The 17,688-nt window shown below is 41.2% G+C and overlaps 1 protein-coding gene across 2 annotated transcripts in view; it reads left to right on the top strand.

The window, feature by feature from the left end:
* The window catches only part of PTN (pleiotrophin), a 97,952-nt gene that overhangs the window by 64,556 nt on the left and 15,708 nt on the right, over nt 1-17,688 (top strand). For both annotated transcript variants that reach the window (XM_054563998.1, XM_054563997.1), the window contains exons 2-4: nt 9,630-9,745; nt 10,624-10,797; nt 12,987-13,148. In XM_054563998.1, the coding sequence (XP_054419973.1) occupies nt 9,631-9,745; nt 10,624-10,797; nt 12,987-13,148 (451 nt within the window). In that variant the 5' untranslated portion in view covers nt 9,630. The remainder of the gene's footprint in view (nt 1-9,629; nt 9,746-10,623; nt 10,798-12,986; nt 13,149-17,688) is intronic.

Raw genomic sequence — 17,688 nt, 5'->3', positions numbered from 1 at the left:
CTTGATTTATTTTTTTCCTTTCTCATTCCTGAACGCCTTTGTGTATTTAGAGTTGAATTTGAAGGAGAGAGCAATTTTCAAGCAACCTATACATCCTTGTAAATAATAATCAGGGGCAGAGGGGAAAAAGCTTCATGCTTTCAATCAAAATGGATTTCCTACTGTATTACCAAGTCAGAAAACATGAATAAAAGAGCACTCTGGGATATCGTGTTTAAATGAAATAAGCGATTACATTATTTTTCTTGGGAAAGGTAAACATTTCCTCAAACGATGATTTGTTTGGTTATTTTTTAATATGACCTTATTTACACAGATGATAAGCTGGTGCGATTTCAAGTTTGACTGGGTTGTTTACCAGTGAACCCGGAGGAGCGAGAGCTTGTTGGTGTTGGGCAGACTTAAGAGGATCCCGAGACTGAGGCAGGGTGAAGAGAACCGGTCAGCCAGGAGAAGTGGATGGCAGTTACTGAATTCCTGAAGGATCGTAGAAGCTCGGAGGCAAGAGGAAGACCATGTCACCTCCGAAGAGAATAATGAGGAAGGACAAGGGATAACAGGGCAGGGAGTGGGGGGCCCCGATGCAAACTGTTTATCCGTAAGGGATGCCGTCCTTCCCTAGCCCTTCCTCAGTCATGCGCAAGGAGCCATCCATAACCACGCTACCCAAATAGTCCTCTTCTAGCCACTCTTCATCACGACATCCTTTTCATTTCTTTCACAAAATTTATTGCAATTAGAAGTGATCTTATTTATGAATTGGTTTACTTGTCCTTCTGTTTACACGTTACCTTCTAACTTGCCTGTTAATGTAAGTATTGTCTGGTCCACCTTGTTCAACTCCTTGTCTCCTTGCCTCGAACCATTTATGCTACAAAGGATGCCACTCTTACATATCCTGCATAGTTTGTGGATAAATGGATACATGATTTGTGATAATTCAAGTATCAATTATTATGAAAATAAATCAATATTTATAAAGTACTATAGACAAGGACCTATTTTAAGTAAGTAAGTAATATAAATACAGGGTCTGGTACAAATAATGCCCCCTTTTTATTATAAAATATTTTATTACAAAATCAAAAGCATGTAATTCTATAACATAACAGTACCATACTCAAGCACACCATATGACATTTTAGGTGAAATGTTCAAATTAAAACTATAAATTATTACAGCCATATTATTATCCTACCAACTACACTCAAACAGGTGTTACTTCTGCCAGACCCTGAATATTTAACTAAATGAATACCTTCCACATGGATGGAAATGACAATTTTCCTTAAACTAAATTAAAATAATTCATGATAAGTAAGAGAAGATAGACACTTGATTCTAGGAGCAAAATTATGGGAACACAATTAATAGTTAATGCCCTATAACAGAATTTCTAGCTTCAGGGGTTTTGTTTTTTGTTTTTTGCTTCATAAGGACCTTCAAGGAGATGAAATCTTTGGCCTTAATCCCTGTCTTAAGTGAGTTCCCAATCAAAAAGGGAAATGCAAAGATAGTTGCCCTTTCTTTATACTTCATGACATTTTGTGGTTTGTATCAGAGCAGAGTGAGTTATACGCAGCTGCTAATTTGTCAGCGCAAACTTCGTTGGAATGCCAGCTTCATGAGAGCGAGCAGACGCAGCTCTCCCAGCGCCTGTCACTGCTGCATCCTGAGAATACAGCGCAACAGCTGGCATAAGGGGGTACCCGAAATGTTTAATGAAATAATGTGCTACTTTGGGGAGGAAGAAAGTGTCAGGATGTTTTTGGAATCTTCCTGAATCCTAACATAAGAATAGATGAGTTAGACAATCGTATACTTTATAAAGGGTTCCACCTGACATTTTCAGTACCCAACTGGCACCGTACATATTATCTCGGTATCATCACCTATATTCCCTGTGCTGTACTTTACACCCCCATGACTATTTGGTACTAATTTGTTCCCTAATCCCTTCACCTTTATCACCCAGTCCCCCAACCCGCTCCCCTCGGACAATCATCAGTTTGTTCTCTCTATCTATGAGTCTCTTTCTGTTTTGCTTGTTTGTAAAGTGTATGATTGTCTAACCACTATGTTGCCCACCTGAAACTAATACAAAATCATATTTAATATAAAGTGTAATTGAAAAATTTAAAAAAGGTTTTTAAATGAAGAAAAGAAACAAAAACAGATGGGGCAACTAGTGATAGATGGCAAAACTAAAACCCACGGATAAGGTTTAAAAACAAAACTCAGGACAGATTCTTTCCTACAAACCTCAAAACAAAAGAGGGTGGGAGCAAACCACTGTAACCAGAACAAAAGAAGGCAGAGGGAAGCAACAGGCTTGCGGCAGGTCTGATGGCGAGAGGACCCCAGAATGGGCCGTATGCAGTCACTGTAAATTCTGTGAACCAGTCTGGGGAGAGAAGCTGACCCCATCACGACTCTCTTTCAGGACAGGAACCCAGCGTGAGGATAAATGGCTGGTAATAAAATCAAAATTGCTTAGGAGAGCAACAATAGAAACAAAAGAAAGAGAAGGTGTAGCTACACATAGGGTCAGGAAAACAGAACCAGGCAATTGCAGGAAGAGCGGTCCCATGTTGCCATTCTGTGGAAAGAACAGAGGAAGGGTTTTTGTGGAGCTAGAACAGGAGCTTGAGAAATGTATTGAGGTCAAATATTTCATAACGTAACTATTCAAAAGAGGAAATAAAAATTAGCATAATATACCTACAGGCAGGAAAAGAAAGAGAAAAAGCAAAACCAAAACCTGTAGCTGACTATTTTAAAGTGAGTTTAAAAACAAGGAAATGACACAAGATGTAAAAGAATCTTACAAATCGTAATTAGAAAAGTGCAGGAATGAGGGGGCAGAACTCGGGTGAAAGTTATAAATAGGAAGAAAAATATATTAGGAATGAGGCAAAATTAGAAGGAACGCAAGGTTGAATAAACACAGTAATACCTTAGTAATGTCTTAATAAAAGCAAGCAATATTTAATTTTTAAAAATACTTAACAGAAATAAAAAGAATTTTAGATAAAATTACACACACTGGGAACAGGCAAAGAATAATCAACTGACACATGATAGGAGATCCTACAGAAGAAGACAAAGGAATGATAATAGAACTACTACTAAAAACTGTCATTCACAAAAAATAAGACATGATCCATAGACACATATTAAAAGAGCCCTTTATTATCTGAGAATATCAGCCTCAAGTGAACGATACCAAGTCAGATGTTAGGAAAATTATTGCACCTTAAAGAAAAAAGATCATTTGGGTGTCTCAGCAAAAATAATACATAAAAAGGAAAAGAAAATTATTAGACTTCTCAATAGTAACACTTCATAGTGAAAGCAAATGGAGGAATGTAAGTATTTTTTGGATACTTGAACAGAAAAGCTGTAAGACAGAGACGTTACATTCAGCAAAGCTGACCCTCAAGGACAAAAGGGCTGGCCAGGTAATCTGTCACTGTCCAAGAACGCCAGTAATATGTTTCCAAAAGCTTTTCTAAAAATTCTCCTAGAGAATCCTTTCAGACCAACAGAGCGCCTAGAGAGACATCAGCATAGGGACTGGTGGCCAACATGGAACGTATAGCTGCTTTTATCGTGGAAACTACTGAGAATTAAAAAGGAGATGGCAGAGTCCACAATGACTGCAGTGTCTGATGCCACAGGTGTGGAGCAGTCCTAACAGAGACAGCTAAAGGAGGTAGCGTAATAAAGATCAAAGATCGTTGTGACTGCTTTTAGGATTCGTAGTTGGTGGTTCTACGAGTCCATTGTTATTCTGAGACTGCTGTTTATATAATGTGGCATTAATCAAATGATGAATTTTCTGGTATTTAATTTTATCATTCCCTGTGTCCTTTCAGGAAAGGAAAAGGGCTGGAACTGAAGACCAGCTCAGCGATGTTGAGCATCTCTAGGTCCCAGGTTTGGGGTTAGCATAGTATTTACCATGAAAATGAACACGTCTTTTTGAAAGAATGGTGGATGTCAGGTCTGGGGTCGGAAATGTGCAGGAAGCTCTGGAACATCTTTACAAACCAGATAGCAAGGACTTTATGAAAGGTTACAAGGGTCCTGTGGGAAGAATTCAGGAGTGAACATTATGAAGCTTATACTGGTCAAAGACGGGACAATTAGAGCTTCAATAAAGATAAAAATTGTGATGGCTCAAAATCCATCGAATATGAATAAATTCATGAATTCATAGTTATGCCAAAAAGTGGCCAAGTTCTAACAATAACAGTGAACAAATTTGTGATTTTGAAAATTAAATACATAAAAATTAAAAACTGACCCTAAATTTCTTTATGAACTGTAAACAGGAAAACAAAATAATAGGTGAAGGGAAATATCTCTTTATGAAATGATCTCAGTAATACATGAAAAGGAAAGAATCAAATTAAAATATCAGCTCAGGCTGCTGTAACAAAAGCACCATAAGCGACTTGTAAACAACAGAAATTTATTTCTCATACTTCTAGAGGCTAGGAGTCCAAGATCGGGGTGCCAGGACCCTTGGGATCTAGTGAGAACCCTGGCCTGGGATGGAGACTGCCAGCACCCCATTGTGTCCTCAAGTGGCAGAGAACAGAGAGAGAAAGCAAGCTCTCGGGGGACTTTCATAAGGGCACTGATCCATCCATGAGAGCCCCACCCTCCCGACTTCATTTGAGCTTAATTACCTCCCAAAGGCTTCTCCTCCTAATAACCCTAATACCATCATCATACCATCACCTGGAGAGGGGGAGGGTTTCGCCATATGAATGGGGGAGGGGTGGCTCACAAACATTGAGTCTGTAATATCCCATCAATAGTCATTGAATACATTAGTTAATATCACAAAAGAGCGAAAACCAAGTCTTATGTAGCTCCTGGTGAAACAACCACTTAATGCCACTTAAGTCTTGCCAAAGGGATAGCACCTGAGTTTGAATAAACCTCTGCAGGCAGCTACCACGGTGCAGCTGACGAGAGGAATCGAATTCACTATGCGTTGGCGAACGTCCAAAATCCAGAACATGGGATACTGCTGATGAAATGGCCTGTTTTTGTAAAAACTAAAAGGCAAGCAGAAGAAAGAGATAGAGGACCCATGTGTATAGTAAAAGCAATTTAAAAGATATATCAGTTTTTAAATCAGATGTGTCTAAGGAAGCACACTTGAATAAAACCCTCAAGAAATGCAAAGAAGTAATGACTGTATAAGCTACCTGTAGTGGGACAGGTCCGTAATTGGGATGGGAAACAAATCTTCAGATGTGACTGGAAAAATAATTTATAATAATTCACTAAGCTATTTAATTGTCTTTATGGTTTCCTGCATCTCATGTTTTATTTTATAGTAAAAAGATTGGACAATCACTATTTCACAGGAATTTGGGCAAGTAGATCACAAGATATCAAGAAAGGTTTGCAGGTCATTCAGTGACCACTTGTATGTATGACTCTGCCTGAGATTCTGGTGGTTGTTTCCAGCTCAGCTTCTGCAGTGAATTTCACATCCCACAGCACAGACGAAGGACTCAGGCGTCATTTAGGCAGGAATGTTAATTCCTCTGTTTGATGCCATGTTTTGGTGAGCAGCGACTATGTGCTGGAGCACCGTCCTGGGTATTGGGAATAGAAAGAGGGAGGTGGACTGGATTTTCTACACAAGGGCATGAGATGGAGTTGCAAAGTGAGATTTTTCTTTGTCATTTCATGCAAGTTAAAATGCTTTGACATGTTTGCTAATTCTCTACATGGAACCTCTTGACTTTGGTGAACCCCAAAGAAATACTGGAGTTGGAGGACCTTGAGTTTATGTTAGCCTTCTAGAAAATCAAAGGCTAGAATGCATTTGTGCCCTGAGAAGGCTGGATAGTCTTTAGTAGACATTTACATCATCTCTCTCTCTCTCACTCTTTCTCCCTTTTTTTCTTTCTCATTTTTGTTTGTTCCTTTTAAATAATATTAGAAAGTTCAAAGTGCAATGCTTATTATTTCTTACTTTAAAAAAGTACTTCCTTATAGTAAGTAATAAGAATGTGAGAGTGAGTTAAATTTATTCAGCAACTCATAATATATTTCTTAGTGTTCTGATTAGCTCTGTGTTTCTTACATCTTCGTGACAGGCTTGTCAAGTAGTTGCTATAATCACTCCCACTTTGCAGATGTCAAAACAGAGGTTCAAATGATGGTGATTTGCCCAAAGATATTCCAAAAATTAGATGGTGGAGCTGAAGTTTGAGCCGAAGCTTCCGCCTCCAAATCCCATGTTAGTCCTCCAGACAGATCACTATGGGATTGATTCTAAGCATCCTTGTCTTCTGTTCACACCAGATGCCTTTAAAACTCCTAGATCCTATTAAAATGCTAAAGAAAAGAGAACTCGCTTTTCATTCTAATCAGCTATTTCTTTAGAGAACAGATCAGGATTTGATAAATTAACACTTGTTTTCTGAATTGGTTTCTTTAACTTTATTTCCTTTTATCTTAGAGCTTCAGACTTATTAGTAATTGACAATTAATTTCCAGACACCAGCCTTCATCAATGATAGTCTTCAACTTAACTGTTAAACCCCGTGGAATTAAATCTGCCAGGGCAAATACAATGAAAGATGTTAGTAGGAGGGACTGAAAATAAGTAAATTATTCAAAAGAACTGAGCCAATTTAGCAAGCATTTTTCTTCAGTGTTTTATTTCCCTCAGTATGAAAAATAAGTCATGATCCTGACCACTTTCTTAAGATTAGGGGCTCCTTCCTCCGCTCTGCTGGAGAGCAGGCGGGATTAGCAACATAAAACCGGGTAGATAGGTGCTGACTACAGGGAGAGATTTTGCCTTTACTTGATGCTGAGGACAAACAATCAGCTATGCAAATACCACCGGCAAGGGGACTCATTATCCGCACAGGAGCTAAGTATTCAAGTATTTACTATGACAGCAAGACACCGGCATGTTAATTAAGTATTGTTTGGGTACACTTGAATTTTTTGGATCATTTTAATCATCCTTTCTCTAAGCCCCCTTGCTCTGTTCTTTCAAATAGCCTTTATTCATTTTCTCTACCCCCCAAAATCTAAGGTATCAAAACCTAGGCTTAAACAGAATGGAGACAAACATAAGGAAGGTGGGGGGTAGGAAGCAGATGAGAAGAAGAAAGATACTGTCTAACCCACACCTATGGCCGAGCTCATGTTTTACATGGGTAACTCCCTGTACACATGGACTTGTGCACATTTTTTCTTGAAACTTCTAAAGCTGAAATTTGCCATTTACCCACTTCTTAATTTTTGAATGGTTGTACATTAGTATCAAAAGCAGATAGAGTGCATTTCCGTTCTGCTCCCTTTTCAGCCCTCGTCCCAGTTTGTGATTCCCCTCCCTCCCTCCCTCCCTTCCTTCTTCTGGACTTACACTGCAGTTATGAGAACTCCCTTTAGTAGGCCTCTCTGTGACTCAAAAACTGTTGTATGGTTAGGAAATTTGGGCTTATGTGGGATTTTTTTTCTTGAAAGTAAATGAATTGAATTTATGAGAAAGATTTTTGAAAATAATTTTAAAATAAAAACTTGGCAATGTAAAACTAGGAATGCCACGATTAAAATTGGCCAGTAATAGCACCTTTCTGTTAGTAACTCTGTGTGTGTGTGTGTGTGTGTGTGTGTGTGTGTGTGTGTGTGTGTGATGCAAGGCAGGGCTCTGCCACCAGGCTGCTACTTCCGTGGGTTCCAAGGTGCACTCGACCTCTCTTCCTGCCGTCTGGTCACCACACTCTACCAGGATCACCCCACTGTTTGCTCAGGAAGCGCTCTCAAGAGCTGTGCATTTTCAGTGGGAATTTCTGAATTCTCACAATAATCTCATTGATAATCTAAATACTTCAGGTATTCATAGATGTTAAACATGAGGGCGAATTCTAACTTGGCAAGAAGAACATTAAAATCGGAAAGTTCTGAATTTAAAAGTTGACTTGCCCTTTAAGAAAATTTAAGTGAAAAGTTTCTGTCTCCCAAGTGGTTAGTCACTGAGAGTAGGATGTGGGGCAGCCTTAAAGAAAACAACAGAAGACATCCTCTTTGGTTCACTTTACATCTAATAATTGCAAACAATATTTGAATGTATGATTCAAAAATATAGTAGTATAAATGCACCAGGTGCTCATCGCTGGGAAGACTTGCCAACCAGTAAGTCCAGACTGGCTTCTCATGTCATTCATGCCCAATGAAAGGCATAGGAAAAGCGAGAGAATCAGTAGGAACTTTTGTATGTGACCATCAGTCAGGTAGTCCTTCCTTCCATTAAGAGGAAGAACAGAACACCCAATATTAGATTTCAGAATATTAGATTAGATGGCGAGTAGCTAATCAGGGCATATTAGTCTTTGGAAGGACTAAATGACCAAAATATTAATTTTAATTGGTAAATGAAATTTGCTTCATCCATACAATGGAATCCAAAGTCCTCAATTAAAAAATCACTAATAAAGAATAACATTTCCAGTGTCATGGAGAGGGAGACAAGTTCACTGACAAGGGTAACATTTCACAGATATTTTTGAATGAGAAAAATTGCAAAACAGTGTATATGGGTTTTATTGTTCACACTCAAGATAGTGTAAAATCATGTAAACCAGTCCATTACCACTTCTGGAAAGAAAACCTCAGAGCTAATGACTATAAGTCATTCCTGTCATTTTAATATAAAACACCAAGAACATACCAGATGGCGACAAGCAACTGCCTGGTGAGTTGCTGCAGTCATTGGCTTCGTGTAGATATTGGGGAGTGAGTTGTCCTGGGGCTTGGACAGTCACTTCTCAATTTACTTTGGCAAGGTGGCCATATTGACATTCAACTGTCACCAGTGACTTTAAATTCTAAAGGAGTTTTTCTAGTGTTATTCTGGGATTTTGAGTCATATCAGATATGGAGAATTTCAAATTATGAGTGAGGGTGAATGCTTTATTATCCTACAATTTGGAGGGTTTTTAGCACATGTGAGTTTGATGTATATGTGAAGGTGTGCTATCCCTTCTTCTGTTTTGTGCTTCAGTCTTTGGGGAAACAATGAACAATGAACAATGATGATAAGATAATTATGATCATGGGAAATGATCTAAAAAAACCAGAGGGATTGGTCAATACTGATGCATCTAAAGATAACCACACGTGTATTTGCACAGATAATCCATTCATTGTGTCCATTGCAATTATTGATGAGACTACAACACTGTGGTAGTTTCTAGGAACTGTCAAGAGTGATGAAGATGACTGTAGTTACTGACATTGCCAAAGTGGTGCTCTCGGCGAGACTTACTGTTAGGAATCTGCTCAAACATATGCTACCAAAGTCCCTTTGCTTTTGTCATTCTTGAGTCATACTTTGCAGATTGTTGTGTGGGAAGTCTTACATGGAAACTGTTGGGTTTTGTCAGTGAATATGTGACCAATGGTCAAAGAGCACTTATTTCAGTGGCTGTTGGAGAGAAAAGATGGAATAGCGTGTAAGATAATTGATAGAAATCTTCCTAAAATCAAATATTCCAGAAATGGAAAATGGAGCCCTTCCCGAGCCTTCATTTCTCACGTAGGTTCACGCCACCTTCTTCTGTTTCTCTGTTTGTTCCTAGAATGCAGTCCCAGCAGTACCTGCAGCAGCGTCGAAAATTAGCAGCTGCCTTCTTGGCATTCATTTTCATTTTGGCAGCTGTGGACACCGCTGAAGCGGGAAAGAAAGAGAAACCAGGTAAGCACTAGTGTTTTGAAGTCAAGACGCTCCATTCATTCATGTCCTTCTAATCCAACTACCTGGTTCTTGTCCTTCCTCTCTTCTTTCCTTCCTCCCTCCATCTCTCCCCTCTTCCCTTTTTCCATTCCTATCTTTCTCTCTTTCCTCCTTCCTTCCTTCTTCCCTTCTTTCCTTTTGTGTTTTGAGGAACCCAAGTGACATTTCCTCTCATTTTTCCCCTGACTCTAAGTCCTGAAATATAGGTGATGATCATTAACATAATGATTATATTAGCAGCCACTATGTACAGTTGACCAGGAATCAGTCGTTTTATGGTGTTGTCTCTCTTCCAAAAGAGTCCTTCAAGGAATTTTTGTTCTGTCTCATATTAATAAAAATGGGAACCGAAGCTCAGCGAGGAGAAGGCACCTTTTCTGTGTCTCTCTCAATGTCATGAGGCATCTGTGGAGCGGGGAGTCAGTTTACACCACCTTATATTACGCTGTTCTATCTACAAGGGGAAGGAATACCGACTCGCACTGAAAAAGCTAACGTGACAACTGTTCCTTCTAATGGAATGTTTTCTCTTTTCTTTTTGGTTTTAACTGTGTTTGATCATCTTCTCTTTTATAGAAACGTGTGCTTCTGAGAGGTCAGTAAATCACTCAGTACCGTCCCTGGCACATAGAGTCAAATTCATATTCATTCTGGCTCCTTCCTCAGTTTTTCTTCTCTCTCCTTATTCCACTAACATCTCTCAGGTTCCTTGTACTTACGGGACACTGAAGACAGAGGTAAAAAGTGTGGACCTGTAATTACAGAGCTCAGGCATGAACTGAGTTAGACTGAGGCGTGAAGGAGCTTCCTTGGTGCTGATTGTTTGTCCTTCTTTCCAGAAAAAAAAGTGAAGAAGTCGGACTGTGGAGAGTGGCAGTGGAGCGTGTGCGTGCCCACCAGCGGGGACTGTGGGCTGGGCACCCGGGAGGGCACCCGCTCGGGGGCGGAGTGCAAGCAAACCATGAAGACCCAGAGATGTAAGATCCCCTGCAACTGGAAAAAGCAATTCGGAGGTGAGGCCCAGCCCCGTGGCCCTGTTGGGTTGATCTTCCGCTCTGGCATAATTCTTTCATTCTTCCACCAAAGTCTTTTTGAGGTTGACTGCCATTTATTTTAAGTAAGTTTATGATTTGATCAGATACAAAATAACAGGACGTTCTGCCTAAGCCCAGGGTTTGTCAGCTTCAGCACTGCTAACATTTCAGACAAGATGGTTTTTGTTGTGTGTGTGTGTTGGGGTTGCTCTGTGTGTTGTAAGATATTTGGTCCCACCTCTGGCTTCTCCCCACTAGTTTCCACTGGCACTACCCAACTCCACAGACTGTGACAATGTCTCCAGATATTGCCTAATGTCCCCTGGGGGGTCAGAATAGTCCCTTACTGAGAAACACTGCCTTCCCAATAGGGCCAAAAAATAGACTCTTGATCCCTTCTAATAGTGTTCATTGATCGATCTTCTTGTTCCTTTCTTTTCTTCTTCTAAGTCTCTTGTATCTTCCTTTCCCCTTTTCTTACTTGTTCTCCCCCACTTTCCAGATCTCTTTCTGTTACTTGCAAGCCCTCTCTCACTTTTGATCCCCCCTCTCCCTCCAACACTGGTTCATAAATTATCACGCGCGGAAGGGCTGATTGTAGCCAGTTCTCGTAGATTGTTCTCCCACAGACAATGGCCAGTCTCACTGGCCTCGTCGACTTATTTGAGAGGAATTATTAAACACTTATAACTTTAAACCACTATTACACACCCAAGTTACCTGTTTTTTAAAAAATATTCCTGAGTTTTTGTTTTTCTTAGCCATGGTAGGACACACCTCAAATGTCCTCACTGACAGAAATGTACTCTGGGTTATAGGCGAGTGAAGAAGGACAATGAATCTATACACTATAGTTTTGTCATTTTCTATAACCTCAGGGGTACTTTTTACAGATGGAAGTAAGTTCTATAAAAGCTGGATGAAATTTAGATACATTTGGTCTTAAGTGTACCTGCTTACCATAAAGACCCACTTACCAAAAAATTTCTAAAGTGTATCTTAAAGGACTTGTGTCAGATTATATGAAGAACTCTCAAAAGTAATGATCTAAATATAAAGTGGGCAAACGAAACATAAACAAGCGTTATACCAAAGGGGATACATAAGCAACAAACAGCTGAAAAGAGGTTCAACCTCTTTTCACAGTGGAGAAATGAAAATGAAAGCTAATGAGCTATTACTGTACAGTACACAACTATCAGAATGGCTAAAATTAAAAACACACACACACACATAACACCAAATACTAGAGAGGATGTGGAAAAACTAGATCACTCACATAGTGCTGATGGGAATGTAAAATGGTTCTGTCATACTGGAAAAGAATATGGCAGTGTGTTACAAAACGAAACATGTATTTCCCATGCAATGCAGTGGTTTCACTCTTGGACGTGGGTCCTAGAGAAATGATAACTTATGTTCCCATACGTATCTGTACAGGAATGTATAAAGCAGCTTTATTTGTAACAGTCAAAAGCTGGAAACCATCCAGATGTCCTTCAGCTGGCAAATGGTTAAACAAATTGTGCTGCATTCACGGGGTGGGGCAAAACGAGGGTTACAGTTGTATGTGAAGCACAGAATTTATTCATATATTATTGTTTATTAAATATTGTATTATTTTCCATACAAACAACTGTAAACCTACTTTTGCCCCACCCTGTCTACCATGGCATATTGCTCAGCAAGGAAAAGGAACACACGGCTTGAGTGGACCTCCTGGAAATGATGCGGAGGGAAAAAGCCCATCTCAAAAGGTTACATAGTGTTCGATTCCATCTGCAAAGAGGGATGACAAAACTAAGATGAAGAAAGTATAGCGTGGAGAACAGAAGAGTGGTTGCCAGACATTAAAGGGGTGGGAAGGAGGAAAGTTAGGTGGGCTAGGACTGTAGAAGAGGAGGCCAGGGACCCTTGTGTCGGAACTGTTTTATATATAAATGGCGGTGGTGTTCATCTGTATCTACCCTTGTGAGAGAGTTGCTGAGAACTAGACACCCCCCCCATATACACCCAAATGAATGCATGTAAAACTGGTGAAACCTGAACAGGTTCCATGTGTGAATCCACAATGACCTCCCTACAAAGAGCTATGAGAGTGTCTTCATTTTCGCGGCACTGCGAAAGCACCTGTCACAGATTTCTGTTTGGTCCTCCTCTGCCTGCAGCGGAGTGCAAATACCAGTTCCAGGCTTGGGGAGAGTGTGACCTGAACACGGCCTTGAAGACCAGAACCGGAAGCCTGAAGCGGGCCCTGCACAACGCCGACTGCCAGAAGACGGTCACCATCTCCAAGCCGTGCGGCAAAGTGACTAAGCCCAAGCCTCAAGGTAGGTTCCTGCTCTTTGACCGCAGCTCTGACAGGGACGGATGGCGGAGCTCCGGCAGGACCTTCCAATGTGGAAGTGCACATTGTCCAGAAGAAAATCTTAGCTGTATGCCCTTAAGAAGGGACTGGAAAAAGCCCCATTTAGTTGGCTTTTCTGCAGGCAACTGAAGTCCTCCGCACAGGCTGGGGGCTGGAATAGTCTCCTCGGGCAAATAAACAGTTCAGCAAAATAGGCCGGTTTAAGACGGTTGTCATATGGCGACTATATATTCCAAGGCCTAGGTTGGGATTGCGTTGTGACAAGTGTGAATAAACTTACAAAGTTTCCCGGGTAGAAAATTTAAAATCAAGTCTTTGCTAGGTTATCTAACATAGACAGCGTCCATGACATCAGCTAGATTATTTTATGTTTTCCTTTTTCACCACATACCTTGATAAGTTCTGTATTTCTTATACTTCTTTCAGAGCCTTGATTTTCTTTCTTAGTTTGATTAGCTCACCAGCTGCATTTGTCACGGAATTTTTGAATTGTGTAGAGCTGTCTTTCTATTCATTCCCAGAAAGTCAGACCCTGCTTTCATGTGGGAAAAAGTAAACCAAAACCAGGGCCACCGCCATGGTTTCCTACAAATAGACTCCCAGCAGAGCGGAGACAAACTCTTTTAACTCATGGGCGTTGTGGTCTCAGTTGTGTTTGCCCCCCAAATTTAAATGCTGAAGTCCTAACCAGCAGTACCTCTGAATGTGACTGTATGTAGAGACAGGGGCTCTCTCAGAGATTAAAGTTCAGTGAAGCCATATGGGTGTTCCTAATACAACCTGAGTGGCGTATAAGAAGAGAAGACGAGAACACAAACACAGAGGTCAGCCCATGTGAAGACGCAGGGAGAAGAGGCCATCCACAAGCCAAGGAGAGAGGCCTCAGAAGAAATCAACCCTCTCGACACCTTGATCTTGAACTTCTAGTTTCCAGGACTGTGAGAAAATAAGTTTCCCTTGTTTAAGCCAACCACCCCATGGTACGGTATACGGAAGCCCTACCGAATGAGTACAGTGGGCCTCGGTCATCTCTAAAGTAAAATATCTCCTTGGCCTTGGTTCAGATTTGAGCCCTCAAATGGACCTGCCATGGCATTCTGGCTAGATTACTTATCAGGAGAAACTCAGAAAAATGAACATGAAGCTCATAGTAAAATAGGAAAAAGGAAATATTCCCAGAAACCTGAGAGGATTTCTGACCGCCGCTTGCTACCGGCGGTCCAGAAGGCCCCATTGCCCAGCTTCGCTCTTTCGCCTCTGTGCACGGGCATGGTCGTCTCCACCTGCAGGACTGCCAGGTGCAGGCTGGACTGCAGGTGACATCCTGGGGCTCAGGCTGCCCTTCCCAGGGCCTGGGAATCTCAGCTGGGTGTAGTGTGCGTTTGGAAGGTATGGCGTGGGGCTGGGTCAGCACACTGTGTGCATGCACAACTTTACAAGTGTCACCCGTCCGGACACAACTCCGCAGATCTAACGACCATGGGTGGCCCGGTCCATTCGGTAAGCCATTTCTAAAACCGGAAGAACTCAGAGACACAGTTTTCAAAGGATTTTTTAACCAACATATTCAGCGTGCGTATAGAGTGAAAAAGAAAAGAGAGTGGAAGATATCTCTACATCCTAGCACAACAGTTCTCAGCCTGGGTGACACATTGGAACTTTCTAAGAGAACTTATAAAAATGCCGGTGCCAGGTATAACCCAGGCCAACTAAGTCATTGTCAGAAGTTTTGAAAATGAAAATGTGCTTTGGAAAATTTCAATACCAGCCAAAACTGAGAGTTATTGCTGTGATGTAACACCATAGGGACCACACACACACACTCACTGTCATGCACAGACGCTGTCTTGTTCTCTCCCATGGGTGAGGGACACTGCAGCTTAATGGCTTGGGAGGAAAAATGGGAGAGTGACTATGTGGTGGATACTGGGGGCATTGGGTGACTATGGGAAATGCTGAAAATTCTGGAATCGACAGAGCGCAGCAGGGACATGGTTAAGAGAGACCCCTGAGAATATTTGGTAAATACATGCAGTGAGGACCCCTTTTTAATTGGACTGGTGGATACTTCCCTTTTTCACTTTTTCCCACACATAAGGAAGGTTAACAGTTTGGTTCAGGCTTTCACCTTAAAAAGGGTGGTAAAGATATTTCAAGTGGGTAGACGTTCTGTAATAGTTTATATATTGAAAATCAAGGTATATAACTCATTGACAATGGGATTCCCCTGAGTGAATTCTGTATTTTGCAACCAGTCATGCATTTTGTGGATCATTAAAATGCTGGCTTCACTCTGTGCATAACATACCTCTGTAAAAACTAAGGAGTCCTTTCTCTCTCAACTTAGAAGGCTTTACGAAGGTTGTTTTGACACCATGCACTCTGAACAAAGAAAAATCCTGCCACAGGAGTTGATCCAGGGACAGGTGTCAAATAGATTTTTCTAATGAGAGTCACACGCACTTTCCATGACATATGTTTCCTGGTTTAAGTAAAATGGAACTAGTGGCATATACAGGTTGTGTATATTTCTGTGCTATTTTTCTGAAATAACGGTGAATGGATATTACAGCTTTCCCTTTGTGAGTCTCTAACATTAAGATAGATTATGTTTTTCTGATAAATGGAAACACATTATTTCCTATCACAGCCACGCAACTTATAGCAAGAAATTATCTTTCTGCCCCATCATTATCTGTCTCATCAAACATGATCAGGCTCTTTTTTGTTTGTTTGTTTTAGAGAAGTCCTTTTGCTTGGCCTCCTTGGGGAAATGGTAGTGAATTAATATGCAAACCACATGATTTTCAGTGTGAAAACATATGCTTTAAATTTTAGAATGGATCATAAAGATGTTGGTAAGGCTGAGACCACTCAGCATTAATATGAGGAAAGACTGGAGATATTGTCGTAACTTGATTACTAATAATCAGATTAAAAGATTAAAAGACTTGCTTGGGGAGACAGGGTGCTTAATACCTAGAATTCCCATTTAACTAGGAAACTCCTACATATCTCACGTGCTTTGATTAAAAATGGCCTTACAACTCATCACGCCCAAGTCTACCAGCTCTGCCCCTTGAGGAAGATAAGTGTTTCTTCCTATTGCTATCGATATTGTACAAACCCTAACTTTAGCACTAGTCTATAGTTTCAATATACTAGATATCAGGTTGGAAACCATTACCTAATGATCCGCTTGTGATGGAACCACTGAATTGGAGAAGACTTTTGTCCTCCACATCTATATTCTATGCCCAGAAGAATCTTGATATTCTTATGCAGACATAAAACTGAGAGACGCACAATTGGAATACAGCTTTCTTGGGCACAGAGACAGGATTATTCTGGGGTAGGTCATTGATTGATCAAAGGACTATAACCAGAACTTGCTTAATTGCTGCCAGAATCCAGCCAGGATAAACTGGTGAAACGATTGATTGTGCTGGACATTTAAGAACTTCATGTCTTAAAAAAAGAGATTGAGAGTACTAAAACGATTCATTAAAACGCCATGTGTATGTTGGGGATGTTTTGCAGCAAGATCTGCTGTAGCTGGTTAAGTAGAAAAGGGCCTACTCAGGGGTATCACGTAGCTCACAGAATCTCCAGGAGGACCAGAGGATGGGCCCTGAATACTGCATTTCCAGGAATAACACAGCAAAAGGCAGCAGGTCCAAGAGAAACATCTAATCACAACCCATGTGGCTGATGTAGCAGAAACCCTGTTGCTGGAACCACTCACAGATCGGCACATAGGATGCTAAGACTGGCACCGGAAACTCCGTCCTCGCTGCTCTCGCTCACAAAACCAGACATTCCCATCTCCTTTCTCGCTGTAATTTCCAGTCTCTCCAAATCTGGCCTTTTGTTTGTTTGTTTCTGGGTACTCATTTCTACCTCGAAGGCTCATTTACATGTGCCTGCTTGATGGAAACAAAGTCACATATAAAATGCTGCAAATAAATGAACAAACCGATAAATGCTGCTGCAAGGGAGACAGGGAACTGTGTCTTTAACGTTCCAAGCTGTAAGAGTCTTGAATTGGTATTTAGCGAGTGGTCTGCCAGGGACTGTGTAGGGATGTTGGGCTGTGCTGGAAAATAGTGTTAGACCTCACCCTCTCTCCCATTGGGATCGATGGGCGTTGATGCCCTTACGTGGAGAAAAAGCTGCTGAGCGTTATCTTACATCGGGGACCATGGGGCACCTCCTGTGGAGATGGTGAGGTCCCTTCTCTTTGGAGCCATCGGTAGCGCTCTTTTCCAGTCTTCAGTGACGGTTGCACTGTGAACCAGGGGAAACGTTGGAAGTGTGGGTCAGTCTGTGCCTGGCAGCTCTGTGTCAAATGTCAGAGCAGGTGTCCCTCAGTGGTCCCCTTGGAGGATGAGCTCACTGTGGGACTGAAAGTTGGCCAGGCCAGGTGGGGCTGCCAGGGTGGGGAGCTGGGGCTACAGGCCGTCCTGCCTGTGGGAGCAGGGCAGCCCCTGGGTCCGGCTTCC

Source organism: Pteronotus mesoamericanus, unplaced genomic scaffold (genome assembly GCF_021234165.1).
Source record: "Pteronotus mesoamericanus isolate MK-2021 breed Mesoamerican mustached bat unplaced genomic scaffold, CSHL_Meso_final scaffold_85, whole genome shotgun sequence".
NCBI classification, from domain to species: Eukaryota; Metazoa; Chordata; class Mammalia; order Chiroptera; family Mormoopidae; genus Pteronotus; species Pteronotus mesoamericanus.
The sequence above is the reverse complement of the archived record's forward strand: the minus strand, read 5'-3'. Positions and strand labels throughout refer to the sequence as shown.